General features: G+C 44.2%; 3 protein-coding genes across 5 annotated transcripts in view; 2 read left to right on the top strand and 1 right to left on the bottom strand.

Annotated features, from left to right (window-relative positions):
• LOC129380402 (synaptic vesicular amine transporter-like) overlaps positions 1-12,942 on the top strand; it is a 1,298,997-nt gene that overhangs the window by 1,269,130 nt on the left and 16,925 nt on the right. The window lies entirely within an intron of this gene.
• LOC126544750 (putative nuclease HARBI1) lies at positions 1,269-2,621 on the top strand. Its single transcript, XM_055061167.2, has 2 exons — positions 1,269-1,454; positions 1,760-2,621. The coding sequence occupies exons 1-2, from the start codon at positions 1,269-1,271 to the stop codon at positions 2,330-2,332; spliced, it is 759 nt and encodes a 252-aa protein (XP_054917142.2). The 3' UTR covers positions 2,333-2,621.
• LOC126544749 (uncharacterized) overlaps positions 2,764-12,942 on the bottom strand; it is a 35,182-nt gene continuing 25,003 nt past the window's right edge. For 2 of the 3 annotated variants that reach the window (XM_055061164.2, XM_050192215.3), the window contains 3 exons: positions 4,035-4,103; positions 3,504-3,764; positions 2,764-3,445 (listed from right to left, as the gene is read on the bottom strand). In XM_055061164.2, coding sequence (XP_054917139.2) covers positions 2,790-3,445; positions 3,504-3,764; positions 4,035-4,059 — 942 coding nt within the window. In that variant the 5' untranslated portion in view covers positions 4,060-4,103 and the 3' untranslated portion in view covers positions 2,764-2,789. The remainder of the gene's footprint in view (positions 3,446-3,503; positions 3,765-4,034; positions 4,104-12,942) is intronic. The other variant, XM_055061165.2, reaches the window with a different exon arrangement.

The following is a 12,942-nucleotide window of genomic DNA, read 5'->3' as shown; positions in this document are numbered from 1 at the left end:
GGAGCAGTACGCACTGCTCTCGCCTGAAAAGCGGAGTACCGAGGAAGTCACGTGTTCCAAACCGCCATATCCTCCTCATTTGTATTTATTTTGCTTCAGCCGGCGAGCGCGGCGGCAATGGCGGCAGCCAAGCGTAGGCACTGTTTTGGCCCCCGTGACTTTGACGTCGTTAATATGAACGGGCTTAATGATTCAGCGAGAGATACCAACATTTCTAGTACACCTTGCTTCTCTTCGGATGCGTGGGGGACAGTGGCAGCAAAGCGTCTTCGCCTCGCTGAAGGGCTCGAGACGCTCGACGGTGGCAGCAGCAGCAGCATCTGGAGATCAACTTCGGATTCGAGTTGTAGTTCTACGGACGACACTAGTAGCGATGATGACTACGAAATGTACGCGGCGATCTCTCAAGAGCTATTTTCGTTGCCGGAGGAAAGACCAAAAGTGGACTCGTAGATTGGAAAGACTGTCTCTTCATACTCCGACGAGGAGGTGCATTGTTCAGCTTCCGAGGGAAGTCATATCGTTAAAGTGCCCGTTTTTCTTTCTAGTTGAAAAGAAATTTCCGCATCACGCGGCCCGTGGCGGACCTCCTGGCAGCCGAATTCGCCAAGTAACCTCACTGCCCTAAGAGGAGCGATCGCGGTGGCCTGCCTGCGAAGTCGCCTGAAGAACACATTCTGTCCTTTCTGGGGTGAGTTATGTGGGATAGTCGACATTAGCAATTTTTTTTGTCTTCTGCTTGGATGATAAGAACATGACAGGTTGCAAGAAATGTGCTGCACAGAAAGGTGCGACTTTCAGGTTGTTATATTACACGCGGTATGCCGCTAACGGGCGTGAAAGGTATATCAGTTAAAATGGGATCTGATGTGTTTTTCTTTTTGTTTCGTGCACCACCATACTGAAGCAAACAAGCTTGCCGTCAATTACTTGTAACTAGGTGCAGTAACAAAGCAGAATTCAAGATGACTGTTCAAGACACTCTTTCAAACTATTGCCCATAAAACAGTTGTATCAGCATTGCAAGCAGGCTATTCCTAGTGACATTCATATACTTCATTTGCACCATTTTAATCTTAATATGCAAAATAATAAAATTTATTGATTGGCTTAGCTAACAGCGCGATTCGTCACGCATGTCGAGCTCTTATAGTAATCGAGCTATACATGTTGAATTGCATTTTCTGTCTTAGGCGTTTTTTTTAACCCGCTCAAAACAAAATAAACATGCTACTCCGTTCCGCTGTACTATTTTCTTCTTTCAAAAGATGTCCCTTCTTCTCTGGTATGCAGCCAACAAGGCATGCATTAGGGACGTTGCTGGCCGCTTCAAAGTAGCAGAAAGCACCCACCACAGAATGATGAGCCGAGTAACCTCGTTCCTCCTCGACATTGCACCCAGTGTCATCAAGTTCCCTAGGGACCTGCACAAGCTCGCCACTGATTTTGAGCAGGTGACCAAGCTTTTAGTACATAATTTAGCATGTGCTAAATCGTTTGTAAACATTCTGCAACTAAAAAAATTGCATCATGCACCTGTGGTTCTGTGATGTGCCCCTGTAACACTATATCTATTGTTTGACAGCACATAAGTGCCTGCCTATCGCTATACTCACTGCTTAATGAAAAGAGACGCTCCCTCTGATAAATTTGCACTTTTATTGGGGTTGAAATTTAGTGAATTTTCGAGTACCTTTGATAAATCCGAGTGCAAGCCACATTTAACCATGTATGTACGTGTTTTGTCTTTAATTTGAAGGGATCAAGATTCCCAGACACAATTGGATGCGTTGACGGCAGCTACATATCCATCAGATGTCCAGCTGGCAAAGTTCGCTCTGTTTACATAAGCAGACACCACTGCTTATCTTTGACCATTCAAGGCATATGCGACAACAACAAGAGATTTCTTGATGTCACCACTGGTGCCCCAAGTGAAATGCACGATTCTAGAATTTTCAGGAGGTCGAATGTTGCCAGTGTGCTGCCACAATTGTGCTCGAGCATGTATCACATAGTAGGTGATGCAGCCTACCCTTTCAGAGAGTACCTCATGACACCGATTCGGGACTACGGAAAGCTGGACTGCAGAGATAGGGCCTTCAATGCAAGGCTGTCAGGAACAAGGGTCCTGATTGAGAATGCCTTCGGAAATCTAAAGAATCGCTTCAGGCAACTGCACAGGTTGGACATGTGGACAGTAGACAATATGTCTAAGTTTAGTATCTCGTGCTGCTTGCTTCACAATCTCTGTATCGAGCGGGGAGATTTGCCGGAGAACTTGTCACGAGACATGTCCCTCAGCCTACCAACACCAAACGACAATGACTAGCCTTCCAGCAACTCAACAAAGCAGCGGCAGCAGTGGATCCCAGCAAGATAGCCTACTACGTGCCTTGGCTGGTATCAAGAGAGCTCACTTGATGGTGAAGATGGGACTGCGCAGACCGCAACCATGAACTGTGGAAATTACATGACTGTGAACTAAAGTACACGGACCAGAGGCTCGCTGAGAAAAACCTGTGAAATTTACCACCATAGCAGAAAAAGAAGGCAGAGTCGCTGGTCCATATACTTTTGTCCAGTGTAGTGCCTTGTTTCTGTGCCTAAATAGTAACAATAAATATGCATTTAAACCAAGCAATCCAGTTGTAGACATATTTAGGACTAGCACATAACGCACAATGCAAAAGCATAAGGAGCAGGACAAGCCGCAATTTCTTGCATATTGTCCTATCGCTTCTTGCTTGCTTTGCCGTCTCTTTTACTAGTCCTGTGTATGAAATATTTTATTGCTGAAGACCGAAGGCTTGACGCAGGATTTCCATTCGCTCATCGTGCATCTTGCGCCGCTCTTCAAGAAGTGCCTGTCGCTCAACCTGCCTTTTGGCTCTGCGATTTTCTTTCTCGGCATCTCTGGCTGCTTTCCGACACTCACGCTCTTTATTAATAGCCCTCATTTCAGAAAAAAAAAAACACAGTTGCATGTGTTGCAAGCGTGTATTGTTTGCACGCGGTTTCACATCAGCATTTGGTGACTGGCTTTCATTTTTCTCAATGCTATCTGCATTTGGTGAGACTAGTGCTGGAGATTTCGCCGAGTCCTTGAAACCAACCCCCAATGCATCTCTTTGCACTTCTGGTTCAATGCTATCATCAATAGTTTCTATTTTACGCATCTCGTCGTCAAATGGCACAGGAGTCGGTGATGCCCCAGATCTGTTGTTGTTGTCCGAGGCAGCCTTGCGACGTCTGATCATAGTTTTGTACCGGTTCTCACACTGCTTTGCTGTTTTTTTGATGCCAAGTACAGCTTCAACGTCCATGGAGATTTGCTTGAAAGCCTGTTTTTTGTTTTTAAATTTCTTGAACGGACCAATCTGCGAGAAGTACTTGTAGTAGTACTCTAGCAGCAGCTTCGTCTGTCCCTCTGTCCACTCAGCAGCTGGAATGAAAATAAATCTTACACAGTGAATAGAAACGCCAAACGCTGAGGCGCTCACCACCACCTCCTCTCCTGGTGCCCGATGGTCTGGCCAGAGCTGGTGCCTTCCCGTCACTTGGTGCTGGTGCAGTGGCTGACAAGCTTCTATGCAGAATTGCATCTCTACCACCTATAAAGTTGAAAGAACAGTAAATGTAGGGCTTAAGAAAAAAGTAATAATACTTACCACTCCCAGCTTCAATGCACGATGATCCAGCCTCCATGCCCCCTCCATCACTTACTGGCATATGCACATCGGCAGCCGAACTGGTAGGAAGCACTGCAGAGGTTTTCGCACATGATGGAAAGGTATTCATTCATTCACATAACATAAAGTAGGCCCGTAAGTGGTGAGGCAATTTGTGCTTACAGACAATGTCATATAAGTTTGGATATCAGACAGAAAAGGAGTTTAGTAACCTGCATTAAGCTGTATGAAATATTGCACAAATCATTAATAATTAAAGAAACACTTGCGACATGTAACATTTCTCATGTGCGTGATACCTAAAGTTACTTGAAAACAACGATAAAAGCTTCATTGTCTCACCTGGGATGCTGATCTCTGGCATCATCAGGCTTGTTTGCTTTTGTGTAGCATAAGAGGAGAGAACAGCCGCTGAAATGGGTATATACATTACTGAGTGTTTTCGCAGTTAAATTTTTTTTAAAGCCACAGCTATCAAGTATACAGGTTGAAGATGCCTAATAGCTTTACTACATCACCTTCGCAGCAAGACTACTTTTCGTTTACATTTACTGCAGTCGCTCGTAGCTGGCTTTGTGCGAGGTAAAGCAGCAAAAAACAGCAGCCCAGGAAATGTGCCTTTCGGCTCGTACACATGACATCGGCATGTGTTTGAGCTTTAGCCACAGGCACCTACACTGGTACAGCTCGTATAGCTGCTCGTTAAATTGCATCGATAAAAATAACCTTGCATTTTTTTACTAAGTGTACGTCAGTAGATGTTGGTGGCTGTTACACGGCATCAGCTAGACCTATCTTGCGAATTTATAAGTTAGCTAAAAACGTCATACGAAGAATGGAAAAAAGACGACAGTCCTAAAGTTCGCCACATACAACACAGAATTGTTTCTGAGAAGTTTACAAATTTTTGTGTCTGCATATCGACGTACATGAGGCAGCCCTTGTTGAGAAACCCACTGTAGACAATCGCAGACAAAAGAACCACAGACACACGATAATATGAGTGAACACACAAAACACATCTATATCAAAATGGATCATTTCTCCCAAATACAGCGTCGGAGAACAATGTTAAAGTAACAAACATTTAAATATTCAAAATTCTTCAAGAAACTGCACTACTGCGCATGCTGCTCTGTGTTGCAAGTGTTCTGATGGCCATATACCCAGTATTTTATCTAGTTATATTAGTTTTACATTCAGTGCATGAATATTCGCAAAAAGCATGTTAGGGTTAGTCATTATTTTTTGCAGTGTAACGGCATACGTTCTGTGTCTTCTCCAGCCTCCTCACGAGAGCACACAGCACTGTCAGTTGTTTCTGCCTTGTGCAATAATTTAGTATCGGGTGTATTGTTTAGCGATACAGGACCGGAGGCAAAACAAACACATGCATTTAAAGACATCTCTACGGCACATTCCTGGGAGAACGCACATTTGCGTTGTGGTCTGTATACGATAAATTTAATTATTGGTGCAAAGTTCTGTTCCGTGATGCACAGCGTGTAATCGTTCTGTAGCCGTTTACCAAGCGTATCCATAGAAATCAAGGGTACGTTGAGTCTGAATTGATCCACAATTACAAATGCAGGTGAATCTGAAACGGAACAAGGTATTAGTCTCGGAATAGCTCGCATCTTAAGTTATACTGGCAGCCGATACAATGTGGAAACTGTAATAGATCATCATCATCATCATCAGCCTAGTTACGCCCACTGCAGGGCAAAGGCCTCTCCCATACTTCTCCAACTACCCCGGTCATGTACTAATTGTGGCCATGTTGTCCCTGCATACGTCTTAATGTCATCCGCCCACCTAACTTTCTGCCGCCCCCTACTACGCTTCCCTTCCCTTGGAATCCAGTCCGTAACCCTTAATGACCATCGGTTATCTTCCCTCCTCATTACATGTCCGGCCCATGTCCATTTCTTTTTCTTGATTTCAACTAAGATGTCATTTACCCGCGTTTGTTCCCTCACCCAATCTGCTCTTTTCTTATCCCTTAACGTTACACCTATCATTCTTCTTTCCATAGCTCGTTGCGTCGTCCTCAATTTAAGCAGAACCATTTCGTAAGCCTCCAGGTTTCTGCCCCATACGTGAGTACTGGTAACACACAGCTGTTATACACTTTCCTCTTGAGGGATAGTGGCAACCTGCTGTTCATGATTTGAGAATGCCTGCCAAACGCACCCCAGCCCATTCTTATTCTTCTGGTTATTTCAGTCTCATGATCCGGATCCGTGGTCACTACCTGCCCTAAGTAGATGTATTCCCTTACCACTTCCAGTGCCTCGCCACCTATCGTAAACTGCTGTTGTCTTCCGAGACTGTTAAACATTACTTTAGTTTTCTGTAGATTAATTTTCAGACCCACCCTTCTGCTTTGCCTCTCCAGGTCAGTGAGCATGCATTGCAATTGGTCTCCTGAGTTACTAAGCAAGGCAATATCATCAGTGAATATGTACGGTCAGATAAATATTTCTCTGATCCACGGTGCGTCGCTTGCATGCATTATACAAGTGAGCTGGGGTACCTATAGACACAATCATTAAACGCATGGCCGCTAGCGCTAGAAAGTGCGGCGTGCTGCATGTCGACGAAGGCGTGCGCAAATACGAAGCCATGAAATGAATTTCGCCTTAGCTTCGGTTGAAGACAGCGACTTCCCCTGAATAATTGAACGCCGGATGCGCTGAGCATCAGAATCCATTTCGTATAATCTTGCAGGCGGAAACGCTGCGGGATGCGTCGGCGTTGCACAAATGCACGTTGTACGCTGCGGCGAACCGGTGAACGTCCGACGACCACAACACAGTTTTACACGTGTTTTGCCGCTCTCCCGCAGAGAATGCTGGGACGTCGATTGCTTGTGTCACGTGGTACATTTCTCCTCACACGTTCCCTCCCACCTGCTCTCCGGATGAACGCCGCATTCCAGTGGCGGGTCGAGTGTTCCTGCTCTCACTGCGCTGCCACCCGACTCCGCACAGCTCGGCTCTCTACTCCTGTTCTCCCAATGGAATTCGCCTTATGTGAGCAGTTTGCTTTACAACGTCTTGGCAAAGAGATAGGAAAAAGCAAAAATAATGCCTTGAAAGCCTTCTTTTCAGTTAAAATGCATAAGCAAGGTATGCCGTTTAGAACAATAGTTACGGAAAAGGGTCGCGGCAGAAGCAGCTAAGCCAGTTCTTGTGCAAAATTTGAGTACACTTGAAGTGCACGATCCCTTTCTTAGAAAGAAATCTGACGAATTTCGTGACTTCCTAAAATCGCAATGAGATGTTGGGCGCGCCTTTTCCGTGGATGAGGTAGATTTATTTGACTCTCTTCCTCACAAGGCACCGTTTGCTGAAGTACAAGAGTGTATAGAAAAAAAAACGAACCGGTTCCTTTCAGAACAATGTGGGAATTACCGTTGACAATTTTCTAACCCTATTAGAGTTTTACTTGAAATCGATTTTTAAAAAATTTGACCAGCAGTGCTTTCTGCAGAAAGCCTGCATATGTATAGGACTCTGTGGAGCGCCAGTATTGTGCAATATTTCTCTCTCACAAATGGATCAAGTTTTACATCAGGTTTTATCGCCTAGGCACGTTTTTGAAGCTTTTAGATACGTGGATGATTTTTTGATATTTTTTAGCAAGGACGGAAGTTCGAACTTCGAAGAGAATGTGCATGATATTTTATCTATATTCCGCCAACATCGAAATGGCTTGGAATTCACCATTGAAGTGCCTGAGGGTAACTGCCTAGAGTTTCTAGATATAAACATTGATTTTTGTGCGGATCGGATTTGTTGGGCATATGCACCTCGTGGAAAGAAAGGGCTCCTGCTATACGACTCCACCCATTCGAAGATAATAAAGAAGGGGATTGCTTCACTTTGCCTGAAATCCGCCCTCGAAAGATCCTGCCATCACAGGATGCAATTCAGCTTCCATAGCCAATTGGCCAGGCTGTCTTCAGCTGGATTCCATGATTTGATTGTGATGTTACTCCCTGAACGCCTACTACACAAAATGAAGAGTGTGGCTGTGAGAACTGGGGAAGATCCCCCTTGAGAAGAGGTGGTGAGGCCTGTGGTGGTCCCCTATGTACAAAATATGGCCCACAATTTAAAGAAGATTGCTAGCAGGCATGGGGTGCAGCTTATGTTTTCAGCCACCGAAAATATCTGAAACCTTTGTTCTCGTATCGAAAAAATACGCGAACATCAAAATATATGCGGCACCAAGCATGGGCGACCGTTTATGAAGTGCGCCGAAGGTGTCGTGTACGAAATCTCCCTCCCATATAGCCGCTCCTACATAGACCAAACTTAGCGCTGCGTTAACGACCGAATTACTGAACATGAAAGAAATGTAGAGCAAGATAAAGAAGGGCTAAACATGCCCAAGCACATTAAGTCCTGCCCGTCACGCTCTTGCGAGCCATGTTTTGCAGGGGTGCCGATTTTAGCAAAGAGCAAAGATACAAAAACTCGGGAAGTAATTGAAGCTTTCTTTATCGGAAAGAAAGGAAGCATGTGCGTCAGCGACCCGTCAATATCTTTATATATGGCTGAAAAGAAATATTAACCGGTTCGCTTCCGTATCAATCTTGATCTGATTGTGTTCCTTGCGTCTAAGATGGCTACATAAGTGTATGGTGTGCCTCCGAATAAAGCAATTGTAAGTGGTGCCGTGTCCCGTCTCCTTCCATGTTTCTTGTGTGTGTTCGCGCCTAGTACCAAAGATTACTTTAATAGCAGTTGTTCAGGGCATGCTTTAAAGCCACCTTTAGCAGCCTGTACTTCAAAGCGCAGTCATGTCGTAGCCACTGTTAGTGAAACAGCAGTAGTCAACGCGAAATTGACAGCCGCTGTTGGCAGTTTGCATTCATGTGGTGGCATTGTTTATTTTGGCTATTTGTCTCAGGCAATAATGCGAATGAGAAAATAATTGAAAGCAGGAGTAGCTTAGTGAGGCCCAAAATACTCTTTCGGGTAGCTATTAACAGCACTAGTCGAGGGCATGCTCGAAAGTCGCCGTTAGAAGTATGCACTTCAAAGCGCAGTAAGTTGGAAGCCATTTTTGGTGCAACAAAGTTGTCAACGCGAAATTTACGGGCACATTTTGCTGCTTGCATGCTAAACCATATAGATCTGGTGTCATTGTTTATTTTAGTTTTCTGGCTCAGGCAAGTGATGCGAAAAAGAACAATTATGACACAGCAGTAGCTTAGTGAGGCGAAAAATAATCATTGTGCTAGCTATTAATTGCAACCTTTTAGGGCACGCTTGACAGGCGGCATTATAAGTGTGTACTTCAAAGCGCAGTCATATCGTAGCCATTGTTGGTGAAAAAGCAGTAGTCAACACGAAATCGACAACCCCTGTTTGGCAGCTTACGTGCCAGATTATATTCATGTGTTTGCATTGTTTATTTTGGTTATGTGGCTCACGCAAGTAATGCGAATAAGAGAACCATTAGAAACATCAGTACCTTGGGTAGTCATACTCATTAGGGTAGCTAATAATAGCAGTAGTCGGGGGCGCGCTTGAAAGGCACTGTTAGCAGTCAGCACTACAAAGCGCACTCATGTCGTCGCTGTTGTTGTAAAACCGCAGTAGTCGACGCGAAATGGAGAGCCACTGTTGGCAGCTTGCATGCCAAAATCTATTCATGTGGTTGCATAGTATATTTAGGTATCTGGCTCAGACAACTTATGCGAATAAGTGAACAATTATAAAACGTCAAGAGCTTAGTGAGGTCCGAAAAACTCATTCTGTTAGCTATTATTAGCAGTAGCTGAGGGCATGCTTGAAAGCCACCATTAGCAGCCTACAATTCAATTCTCCAGTTCTGTCGTAGCCATTGTTGGTGAAACTGCAGTAGTCAACGGGAAATTGACAGCCACTTTAGGCAGCTTGCACGAAGAAGCTTATTCATGTGGTTGCATTGTTTATTTCGTTATCTCGCTCACGCCTGTAATGCGAATAATAGAACAATTAAAAGCATCAGTAACTTAGTGAGGCCCAAAATACCCATTCGTATAGCTATTAATAGCAGTAGTCGAGGGCACGCTTGAAAGGCGCCGTTGGAAACACGTACTTCAAAGCGCAGTCATGTTTATGCGATTGTTGGTGAAACAGAAGAAGTCAGCGCGAAGTTGACAGGCACATTTGGCAGCTCGCATGCCAAATCATATGCATGGTGTTCCATTGATTATTTTGTTATCTGGCTCAGGCAAGTAATGCGAATTAGAGAACTATTAGAAACATCAGTAACTTAGTGAGACCCAAAATATTCATTCGGGTAGCTATTAACAACAGTATTGGAGGTATCGCTTGAAAGGCACCCACTGACTGCCACTGCTGGCAGCTTGCATGCCAGAGCGTATCCACGTGGTAGAGTTGTTTAATTTTCGTTATATGGCTCAGGCAGGCTATGCGAATAAGAGAACAAAAAAACATCAGTAGCATAGTGAGGAGCAAGATTCTGATACAGATAACTATTAATAGCAGTAGAAGAGAGCATGCTTGAAAACCATCGTTAGCCGTCTGCACTTCAAAGCGCATTCATGTCAAAGCCATTGTTGGTGAAACAGCACTAGTCAGCGCGAAATTGTCAGCTACTCTTGGCAGCTTTCAAAGCAAAGCATATTCATGTGGTTGTAATGTTTATTTTGGTTATCTAGCTCAGGCAAGTAATTCGAATAAGAGAACAATTCGAAACATCAATAGCGTGCTGAGACCCAAAATACATATTTGGATAGTTATTAACAGCAGTCGTCGAGAGCCCGTTTGAAATGCATCATTAGCAGTCTGCACTTCAAAGTGCAGTCGTGTCGTAGCCATTGTTGTTAAACAGTTGTAGTCAACGCGAGATTGAAAGCCACTGCTGGCAGATTGCATGCCAAAGCATATCCATGGGGTTGCTTCTTTTAATTTTGTTATCTGGCTGAAGCAAGTACTACGAATAAGAGAACAATGATAAAACATGAGTAGCTTAGTGAGGTCCAAAATTGTCATTCGAGTAGCTATTGTTTGCAGTAGTCGAGGGCACGCTTGAAAGGCGACGTTAGCAGGAGGTGCGTCAAAGCGCAGTCACGTCGGAGCCATTGTTTGTGAAATAGAAGTACTCAACGCGAAATTGACAGCCACTGCTGTCAGCTTGCATGCGAACATGTTGATGTGGTTGCATTTTTTATTTTGGTTATCTCGCTCTGACAGCTACAGCGAATAAGAGAAAAATTATGAAACATCAGTAGCTTAGTGAGGTCCTAAATACTCATTCGGGTAGCTATTAATAGATATAGCTGAGGGCATGCTTGAAAGCCAACGTTTTCTGACTGCACTTCAAGCGCAGTCATGTTGTAGCCGTTGTTAAAACAGCTGTAGTCAACGCGAAATTGACAGCCACTGTTCGCAGCTTGCATGTCAAAACATATCCACGTGGTTGCGTTGTTTATTTTTATCTGGCTCAGCCAAGTACTGCGAATAAGAGAACAATTATACAACATCATAAGCTTATTGAGGTCCAAAATACTCATTCGGGTAGCTATTATTAGCTGTAGCTGAGGGGATGCTGGAAAGCCAACGTTAGAGGCCTGCACACCAAAGCGCAGTAATGTCGTAGCCATTGTTTCGTGAAACAGCATTAGTCAAAACGAAATTGACAGCCTCTGTTGGCAGCGTGCGTGCCGAAACATATTCATGTGGTTGAATTGTCTATTTCGATTGTCTGGCTCAGGCAAGTAATGCGAATAAGAGAACAATTATCATAAATCATTAGCCAGTGAGGCCCGAAATACTCATTCGGGTAGCTATTAGTAGAAGAAGTCGAGGGTAGCTTGAAAGGCACCGTTAACAGTCTGCTCTTTAAAGCGCCGTCATGTCGTAGCCATGGCTGTTAAAACAGCTGTAGTCAACGCGAAATTGACAGCCACTGTTCGCAGCTTGCATGTCAAAACATATCCACGTGGTTGCGTTGTTTATTTTTATCTGGCTCAGCCAAGTACTGCGAATAAGAGAACAATTATACAACATCATAAGCTTATTGAGGTCCAAAATACTCATTCGGGTAGCTATTATTAGATGTAGCTGAGGGGATGCTGGAAAGCCAACGTTAGAGGCCTGCACACCAAAGCGCAGTAATGTCGTAGCCATTGTTTCGTGAAACAGCATTAGTCAAAACGAAATTGACAGCCTCTGTTGGCAGCGTGCGTGCCGAAACATATTCATGTGGTTGAATTGTCTATTTCGATTGTCTGGCTCAGGCAAGTAATGCGAATAAGAGAACAATTATCATAAATCATTAGCCAGTGAGGCCCGAAATACTCATTCGGGTAGCTATTAGTAGAAGAAGTCGAGGGTAGCTTGAAAGGCACCGTTAACAGTCTGCTCTTTAAAGCGCCGTCATGTCGTAGCCATGGCTGTTAAAACAGGTGTAGTCAACGCGATATTGACAGCCACTGTTGGCAGCTTGCATGCCAAACTATACTGATGTCGGTGCATTGTCTATTTTGTTTATCTGGCTCTGGAAAGTACTGCAAATAAGAGAACCATTATAAAACATCCGTAACTTAGTGAGGGCCAAAATACTCATTCCAGTAGCCAATATTTGCACTGGTCGAGGGCAGGCTTGAAAGGCACCATTAGAAGTTTGCACTTCAAAGCGCAGTCAGTTCGAAGCCATTTTTGGTGCAATAGATGTCAACGCGAAATTGACAGCCCCTGCTGGCAACTTGCATTGCAAAGCTTATTCATGTGGTGGCATAGTTCATTTTCGTTATCTGGCTCAGCAAGTAATGCGAATAAGAAAACAATTAGGAGCATCAGTAGCTTAGCGAGGCCAAAAATAGTCGTTCGGATAGTTATTAACAGCAGTTGTCGAGGGCACACTTGAAAGGCACCCTTAGCACTCAGCACTTCAAAGCACATTCATGTCGTAGCCATTGTTGTTAAAACAGCTGTAGTCAACTTGGAATTGACAGCCACTGTTAGCAGCTTGCATGCCGAACCCTATCCATGTGGTTCGTTTGTTTAATTTTGTTATCTGGCTCAAGCAAGTACTACGAATAAGAGAACAATGATAAAACATGGGTAGCTTAGTGAGGCCCAAAATTCTCATTCAAGCAGCTATTATTTGCAGTAGTCGAGGGCACGCTTGAAAGGCGCCGTTAGCAGGAGGTGCGTCAAAGCGCAGTCACTTCGGAGCCATTATTTGTGAAATAGAAGCAGTCAACGTGAAATTGACAGCCACT

Source organism: Dermacentor andersoni, chromosome 1 (assembly GCF_023375885.2).
Source record: "Dermacentor andersoni chromosome 1, qqDerAnde1_hic_scaffold, whole genome shotgun sequence".
In the NCBI taxonomy this organism is placed as follows: Eukaryota; Metazoa; Arthropoda; class Arachnida; order Ixodida; family Ixodidae; genus Dermacentor; species Dermacentor andersoni.
The sequence above is the reverse complement of the archived record's forward strand: the minus strand, read 5'-3'. Positions and strand labels throughout refer to the sequence as shown.